General features: G+C 41.9%; 1 protein-coding gene across 1 annotated transcript in view; it reads left to right on the top strand.

Annotated features, from left to right (window-relative positions):
• MSX1 (msh homeobox 1) overlaps nt 1-3,167 on the top strand; it is a 3,856-nt gene extending 689 nt beyond the window's left edge. The window contains exon 2 of the mRNA XM_075333395.1: nt 2,079-3,167. Coding sequence (XP_075189510.1) covers nt 2,079-2,503 — 425 coding nt within the window. The 3' untranslated portion in view covers nt 2,504-3,167. The remainder of the gene's footprint in view (nt 1-2,078) is intronic.
• Nucleotides 3,168-10,000: the final 6,833 nt, after the last annotated feature.

Genomic DNA, 10,000 nt, shown 5'->3' with positions numbered 1-10,000 from the left:
TAAAGCACAAAGCGACAAAAGAGAGCCCTGAGATTAAATAACTGATTATTATTATTTTATAATATAATATTTTGTCTTTTTTCCCCTCTAAATTTGGGAAATTAAGATACTTTTTATAGTAAAATCTACAAATATTTTACTTATTATTTCATCATTTTCTCTTGTGATCTACATTTTGGGAAATAAAGATTGTTTTTATAGTAGTAATAATAACAATATATTTGTAGTCTTTATTACTGTGTCTTTTTCTCGTGTGATCTAAAATTGGAAAACAAAGGTGTTTTTTTTATACATAGTTATAGAAATAGCAATAATATTTTTTCATTTATTATTTTGTCTTTTTCTCTTGTGATGTAAATTTAGAAAATCAATTTTTATAGTAATAAATATAGCAATAATATTCATTCCTATTTTATTATTTAATCAATTTCCCTTGTGATGTACATTTTGGGAAATTTAGATAGTTTTTATAGTAATAGAAATACCAATATTATTTTATTTATTATAATTCTGTTACTGCATCTTTATCTATTGTGATCTAAATTTGGGAAACTATTAGTTAATAGTTAATTAATAGCAATAGTGATAATAAATATATATATATATATATATATATATATACATTATTTTGACTTTTCTCTTGTGATTAAAACTTAGGAAATCACTATAGTTTCTGTAGTATTAAAAATAGCAATAATATTATTTTATTTGTCTCTTATTTTCTATTGTGATCTACATTTGGGAAATTAGTAGATTATAGTTACTTAATAGTAATAATGATAATATTTTAAATTTTCAATAATATTTTATTCATTGATAATAGCTATAGTTTTAATCCAATATGCTATTAACATTGAAAATGAATACAATCGTTGGTGCCATCATAGCTGAATAAAGTTGTATACTTGGTGTTGGTACCATCATATATAGCAATTGTATAATTGGTGCTGGGTGCCATCATATATACAGCTGTATACTTTGTGCTGGTGCCATCATATATAATTGTATAATTGGTGTTGGTGCCATCATATATACAGCTGTATACTTTGTGCTGGTGCCATCATATACTGTATGTATACTTGGTGTTGGTGCCATCATATATACAGTTGTATACTTGGTGTTGGTGCAATCATATATACAGTTGTATACTTGGTGTTGGTGCAATCATATATACAGTTGTATACTTGGTGTTGGTGCCATCATATATACAGTTGTATTCTTTGTGTTAGTGCCATCATATATACAGTTGTATACTTGGTGCTGGTGCCATCATATATACAGCTGTATACTTTGTGCTGGTGCCATCATATATACAATTGTATAATTGGTGTTGGTGCCATCATATATACAGCTGTATACTTTGTGCTGTGCCATCATATACTGTATGTATTCTTTGTGTTAGTGCCATCATATATACAGTTGTATACTTGGTGTTGGTGCCATCATATATACAGTTGTATACTTGGTGTTGGTGCCATCATATATATAGTTGTATACTTGGTGTTGGTGCCATCATATATACAGTTGTATACTTGGTTGGTGCCATCATATATACAGTTGTATACTTGGTTGGTGCCATCATATATACAGTTGTATACTTGGTTGGTGCCATCATATATACAGTTGTATACTTGGTTGGTGCCATCATATATACAGTTGTATACTTGGTTGGTGCCATCATATATACAGTTGTATACTTGGTTGGTGCCATCATATATACAGTTGTATACTTGGTGTTGGTGCCATCATATATATAGTTGTATACTTGGTGTTGGTGCCATCATATATACAGTTGTATACTTGGTTGGTGCCATCATATATACAGTTGTATACTTGGTTGGTGCCATCATATATACAGTTGTATACTTGGTTGGTGCCATCATATATGTATGTATACTTGGTGTTGGTACCATCATATATACAGTTGTATACTTTGTGTTGGTGCCATCATATATACAATATATAAAGTTGTATACTTTGTGTTGGTGCCATCATATATACAGTTGTATACTTGTTGGTGGTGCCATAAATATCTTTGTATGTTGTTTCTAAAAAGACCCTTGTTGTGATCTCTCCAGGGAGGATGAGCCCCCCAGCCTGCACTCTAAGAAAGCACAAAACCAACAGGAAGCCAAGGACTCCCTTCACCACCTCCCAGCTCCTGGCCCTGGAGAGGAAATTCAGGCAGAAACAATATCTTTCCATAGCAGAAAGAGCAGAATTCTCCAGTTCTCTCAACCTCACTGAGACTCAGGTGAAGATTTGGTTCCAGAACCGAAGAGCAAAAGCCAAGAGGCTTCAAGAAGCAGAACTAGAAAAACTAAAAATGGCTGCCAAGCCCATGCTGCCACCAGCTTTTGGCATCTCCTTCCCATTGGGGACTGCTGTGCCCACAGCCTCATTATATGGTGCCTCCAATCCCTTTCATAGGCCTGCCCTGCCAGTATCACCCATGGGACTGTACACTGCACATGTTGGATACAGCATGTATCATCTCTCATAAGAAGTCACTTGGAAAGACTCTTGGCAAGGACCTTGTGTGAATTGTTCCTGCACCAGAACTGTGTCACTATTTATGAATTCCTAGGGAATTCATCTGTAGAAATACTATATCACTCCAACATGTATGGCCATTATCGCTTTGTTTAGCTGCATCTGGCTAGAAGAACCCTACAGGCCACTTGTGGGAAATCTGAAGCTGGAAATCCCAATGCATCTCCAAATAAATGAATTACTGGGATAGATTTCTTTTCAAACTTTCCTAAATGACTGCAGAAACCTAACAGTAACATGTAGCACTCTTGTGATCTGGCACAAGTTGATCTCTAACTGTTGAGGAACTACAACTCCCAGCATGCCCTGAAGAAGAAAAAAAATCACAGGCTATGCTGATAGTTGTAGTTTTCCACTGCTGGAGACTAAAGGATGGATGACATCCCATCTGCCAGGTTTCTTCAGCCCATTGATGTCAGCAGATGACAGGGTCGATAAAGGGATAAATATATGGACAGAGAAATGTGTCTTCCATGGAAGAGATGATGTATTTCTATTATTTCTATTTAACAGCACTGTCTGTTTGCCTTTTATTTCTTTGTTATTGCATTAATCCCTTTGGAAGGGATGCATTATGTAATATACTGTATATTTGAAATTTATTATCATTTATATTATAGTTCTATTTGTTAAATAAATTAATTTTAATGTATTTCTTTTGTTGTTTCATCTTGTGTTTTGGCTGTGCTCAAAATGCAAATATCTTGCTGTTTTGTTCAAAGATTATATATATATAGATATATAATCTTTATACATATTTTTATATATATATTATATATATTATAAATATATATATTTATATATATATATATATATATATATATAAGAGTGGAAAAAATAAGCTGTAACATTTAACTCATAACTTTTTTTAAACACATGAGAAACTTACTAAAACATCTAATTTATGCAATCTACAGAACTTATAAAAATATATTTTAAATTATTCAATTTAATTCAGAAAGGATATTTGCTATTTGGTATATAAATAAATATAAAGCAGGAAAGAGAAAGAATCCGGAGACCTCATTACTCCTCCAAGGTTCTGAGGACATTAAAGTCGCACAGGAGATATTCAGAAGATCCCCTCATTTTATTACACTCTTGTACATTATATTGGCCCCTTGTACAGAAACTTCTGCATTCGGAAAACATCCATTCACTTAATTTCTTGAGCTATTTACACTGTAAGGTACAAACAAACAAAAAGATAGAGTGGATGCATTTATTTTTCAATAATATAACATTTTAATGAGAGTAAGAATTCTATGCAGTTATTTTCTCACTTTTTGTGGTATTTACAGAAAGAAAATGTAATGATGTATTGTTGACAAGTGAAAGTGAAACAGAAAGTTCTCATCTGTACAAGAAAGCTGCGGAGAGTTTGTCATGAGTTTTCCCATTGGAAGATGGATGTGAATTGGTGCAGGAGATAAATAGTTACAGGGAAAGTTTGCACTGCGACATTTGTTTGTATTTGCGCCACTTGAGTGCAGCAGAGATGAGGCTGTCAGGGGTCAGGACAGAGGCCCCCGGAGCCTCCACAGGAAGGACAGAGACGGTCGGTGAAAAAAGAACGCATTAATATCATCTATATATCGTGCATCCTGTGCGACAATGTGCTCTATGGGACGATATGTGCCCGTGTGTGTGTGTGTGTATATATGTATATATATATATATATATATATATATATATATATATATATATATATACTGCTCAAAGAAATGAAGGGAATGCAAACAACAAAATGGTATTTTAGTGTTCCCTTTATTTTTCTCAGCAATATAGATATATATATTGTATAGGGAGAAGAATTACTATAGCTTGTGCCTGGCTCTTATCTATTATCTATCGACCTATTTATGTATCCATTCATTATCTATCTATCGATAGATCTATCTACACACATACAAATATGTTAATATATATATACACACACACACACATACACATATCATAGTTATACTATGTTGCTCTGTTTATATAACTAGTAAAAATCGATGATAGATGGGTAGATAGAAAACAAACAAAAAAACCATACTAGCAGTTTTATGACTTTTTTATTACTTTTACCATTGGCAAGTTGGAAAGGCCTGTCTTATTATATTATTCCTCATATCCTCATATAAATGAAGTTACACGTCACATACTACAAACACTGACTGTATACATATATATACATATATTTGTGTGTTTATATATATATATATATATATATATATATATATACAAATAGTATTATACTCCTTATAATATACTTAGTATACTAGTAAACTAGTTGCTAACATATGTATGTGGGTTATTGGAAGGTAAATATATATATATATATATATATATATATATATATATATATATATATATATATATATATATGTATATATATATATATATATAATGGTATTAGGTAGTGTGTGTGTATATGTATATATATATATACACACACACACACACACACACATATATATGTGTGTGTATATATATATATATGTAAATAATTAGAAAGTGTATGTATATGCACACACACACATATAACTATGGATTCTTTATTATAAGATGTATATTATATATGCGTGTGTGTATATGTAATGTTATAGTTTTCTGCCTTGCTCTCTGGCCTGCCTGCAGTGATGGGCACAGTGTAGGGTTCAGACAGAGACTAATTGCTGTAATGAGGCAGGTTCTGCTGCAGACACAGTGCTGGCTCCAGTTAGACTATAGCTTAGGGCAAGAGGAAACTTCTTTGGAGTCACTAATATCAATGATGCTTTCAATAACTCAGCATTTAATGACTGGTCCTTAGCATTATTAAGCCTCTTGTCATCCTCAGTAGTTATTTGGGGGCGAATGCTTCCTATAGCAGAGCAGTGTTGTACTACAATAACTATGTTTATGGCTAGATATGTATATATGTATGTAAGGCATGTAGGGTATATATGTATATATATATATATATATATATATATATATATATATATATATATATATATATATATATATATATATAAAATATTATATATAATATATATGTGTGTGTGTGTGTGTAGGCTATATATGTATATATGTTCCTGCATATTATGTATGTATGGCATATATGTATATGTATGTAAGTAGGGTTTATATATATATATTTATGGTATATTTGCATATGTTAGGGTGTATATGTGTACAAGTCCCTAGATTGTATGCATGTAACGTATATGTGTATGCATGTATGGAGTGTATATATATATATATATTTATATATATACACACACATACATGTCCATGGATAGTATGTATGTGTTTGTATATGGGGGTATATGTCCCTGTATATATGTAAGTATGGTATATATGTATACATGTCCCTGTATAGCATGTATGTATGGTGAATATTTCTATGGTATGTATGCATATATGTCACTGTATAGTATGTTGTTATGTTATATATGTATACATATCCCCTGATAGTATTTTTATATGGTATACATGTCCCTGTATAGTATGTATGGTATATATGTAAACATGTCCCTGGATAGTATGTTTGAATGGTATATATGTATTCATATCCTTTGATAGTATGTAGGGTATATATAGTATATATGTATACATGTCCCTGGATAGTATGTGTGTAGGGTATATATGTATACATGTCCTGGTATAGTATGTATGTAAGGTATACATGTATACATGTAGTATGTATGTAGGGTATATATATATATATATATATATATATATATATATATATATATATATATACATGTCCCTGTATATAGTATGTAGGCTGTATACAGTATGTATATGTGTCCCTGTATAGTATGTAGGGTATATATGTATACATGTCCCTGTATAGTATGTAGGGTATATATGTATACATGTCCCTGTATATAGTATGTAGGCTGTATACAGTATGTATATGTGTCCCTGTATAGTATGTAGGGTTATATATATGTCCCTATAGTGACAGTGGCAGATCAGGCTTGCTGGACACAGTCCCTGGAGACTCCTCCGCCGTCAGACTGCTCTGATCAGCCCCTATCTGCAGCGTTTGAAGATCACTGGGAACATGGAAGATTAGATCTTGTACCAAAACTTTCAGTTGGGGAAGCTGTGGAGAAGATCAAAAGACAGAAGTCAGAAGAAGGTCCCGGGGCTAAGAAAACTCCATTCATTGCTTGCTTTGGAGAGCGGTTTCATGCCTGTCACACACCTTTTGACTCTCTGTCCAGAGCATTGAACACAATGAGATCTATGGGATGAAATCGCTGGGAGTCAGGGCTGTCAGTGGTGGTACTCCACGGCTGGGGGTGACACCTCACAGGGCCGGACACAGCACCCCCTGACCCCCAGAGCTGACACCTCCTCTGCTTCTTACATCCCTTACTAATAATTTGGCATTGCTTCATCTCCCCGCCTTCAGTAATGCCCACACCTCCTGCACCCGTGTACTGATGACCCTATACCCCCCTCCCCCCACTCAGAATTCCTCCTTGGCGTTTCCCCTTCAGATACCTCCAATAAATTACTAAAATTTTAGTCCCCCATGAAAGTTCCCATGGGGCTGAAACCCCAGTGCCCCTCATACCACAGGCGCCTATTGGCATCCCCACTAATAAAGGCTGAACCCTAGAAACCCCCTCCTCCCCTCCTTTGCTGATCACGGTGATGAATAATAATTTCCTGTCAATCAGTATTACTTAACCCCTTCATTCCCACAGGGCATCATCCTCAGTGGATCTCTAGAGGGAGAGGGTTAAGTGCCCCTGGGCTAAAAGTCCCTGTTGCTCAATTAAATCCAGATGAGAACAATTAATAAATAGGTGATAACAATAAGTTGGGAATCACACGGTTCATTGCTTCCTCTCAATGGGGAATTCTGCTACAAAGGAGCAGAAAGGATTTGTCGGCTCTTCTAAGAGGGGATTGTGCCCCGGGCAGAGCGCAGAATGCAGCTGACTGCTGAGCCCATTGTGGTCCCCGGGCCCTCAACGGGCAGAGAATGGGGGGCTGTCTGCAGGCTGGTGGGTGATGGCGCCAGAGCCTGCATACACTGAGGGAGGGGGCCAGAGCCTGCCATACACTGAGGGAGGGGGCCAGAGTCTGCCATACACTAAGGGAGGGGGCCAGAGTCTGCCATACACTAAGGGAGGGGGCCAGAGCCTGCCATACACTGAGGGAAGGGGCCAGAGCCTGCCATACACTGAGGGAGGGGGCCAGAGCCTGCCATACACTGAGGGAGGGGGCCAGAGCCTGCCATACACTGAGGGAGGGGGCCAGAGCCTACCATACACTGAGGGAGGGGGTGAGAGCCTGCCATACACTGAGGGAGGGGGCCAGAGCCTGCCATACACTGAGGGAGGGGGCCCGAGTCTGCCATACACTAAGGGAGGGGGCCAGAGCCTGCCATACACTAAGGGAGGGGGCCAGAGCCTGCCATACACTAAGGGAGGGGGCCAGAGCCTGCCATACACTGAGGGAGGGGGCCAGAGCCTGCCATACACTGAGGGAGGGGGCCAGAGCCTACCATACACTGAGGGAGGGGGCCAGAGCCTGCCATACACTGAGGGAGGGGGCCAGAGCCTGCCATACACTGAGGGAGGGGGCCAGAGCCTGCCATACACTGAGGGAGGGGGCCAGAGCCTGCCATACACTGAGGGAGGGGGCCAGAGCCTACCATACACTGAGGGAGGGGGCCAGAGCCTGCCATACACTGAGGGAGGGGGCCAGAGCCTGCCATACACTGAGGGAGGGGGCCAGAGTCTGCCATACACTGAGGGAGGGGGCCAGAGCCTGCCATACACTGAGGGAGGGGGGCCAGAGCCTACCATACACTGAGGGAGGGGGCCAGAGCCTGCCATACACTGAGGGATGGGGCCCGAGTCTGCCATACACTGAGGGAGGGGGGCCCGAGCCTGCCATACACTGAGGGAGGGGGGCAGAGCCTGCCATACACTGAGGGAGGGGGCCAGAGCCTGCCATACACTGAGGGAGGGGGCCAGAGCCTACCATACACTGAGGGAGGGGGCCAGAGCCTGCCATACACTGAGGGATGGGGCCCGAGTCTGCCATACACTGAGGGAGGGGGCCCGAGCCTGCCATACACTGAGGGAGGGGGGCAGAGCCTGCCATACACTGAGGGAGGGGGCCAGAGCCTGCCATACACTGAGGGATGGGGCCCGAGTCTGCCATACACTGAGGGAGGGGGCCAGAGCCTGCCATACACTGAGGGAGGGGGCCAGAGCCTGCCATACACTGAGGGAGGGGGCCAGAGCCTGCCATACACTGAGGGAGGGGGCCAGAGTCTGCCATACACTGAGGGAGGGGGGCAGAGCCTGCCATACACTGAGGGAGGGGGCCAGAGCCTGCCATACACTGAGGGAGGGGGCCAGAGCCTGCCATACACTGAGGGAGGGGGCCAGAGCCTGCCATACACTGAGGGAGGGGGCCAGAGTCTGCCATACACTGAGGGAGGGGGGCAGAGCCTGCCATACACTGAGGGAGGGGGCCAGAGCCTGCCATACACTGAGGGAGGGGGCCAGAGCCTGCCATACACTGAGGGAGGGGGCCAGAGTCTGCCATACACTGAGGGAGGGGGGCAGAGCCTGCCATACACTGAGGGAGGGGGCCAGAGCCTGCCATACACTGAGGGAGGGGGCCAGAGCCTGCCATACACTGAGGGAGGGGGCCAGAGCCTGCCATACACTGAGGGAGGGGGCCAGAGCCTGCCATACACTGAGGGAGGGGGCCAGAGCCTACCATACACTGAGGGAGGGGGGCAGAGCCTGCCATACACTGAGGGAGGGGGCCAGAGCCTACCATACACTGAGGGAGGGGGCCAGAGCCTGCCATACACTGAGGGAGGGGGCCCGAGTCTGCCATACACTGAGGGAGGGGGCCAGAGCCTGCCATACACTAAGGGAGGGGGCCAGAGCCTGCCATACACTGAGGGAGGGGGCCAGAGCCTGCCATACACTGAGGGAGGGGGCCAGAGCCTGCCATACACTGAGGGAGGGGGCCAGAGCCTACCATACACTGAGGGAGGGGGCGAGAGCCTGCCATACACTGAGGGAGGGGGCCAGAGCCTGCCATACACTGAGGGAGGGGGCCCGAGTCTGCCATACACTAAGGGAGGGGGCCAGAGCCTGCCATACACTAAGGGAGGGGGCCAGAGCCTGCCATACACTAAGGGAGGGGGCCAGAGCCTGCCATACACTGAGGGAGGGGGCCAGAGCCTGCCATACACTGAGGGAGGGGGCCAGAGCCTACCATACACTGAGGGAGGGGGCCAGAGCCTGCCATACACTGAGGGAGGGGGCCAGAGCCTGCCATACACTGAGGGAGGGGGCCAGAGCCTGCCATACACTGAGGGAGGGGGCCAGAGCCTGCCATACACTGAGGGAGGGGGCCAGAGCCTACCATACACTGAGGGAGGGGGGCAGAGCCTGCCATACACTGAGGGAGGGGGCCAGAG

This window comes from Anomaloglossus baeobatrachus, chromosome 1 (genome assembly GCF_048569485.1).
Source record: "Anomaloglossus baeobatrachus isolate aAnoBae1 chromosome 1, aAnoBae1.hap1, whole genome shotgun sequence".
Taxonomy (NCBI): Eukaryota; Metazoa; Chordata; class Amphibia; order Anura; family Aromobatidae; genus Anomaloglossus; species Anomaloglossus baeobatrachus.
The sequence above is the reverse complement of the archived record's forward strand: the minus strand, read 5'-3'. Positions and strand labels throughout refer to the sequence as shown.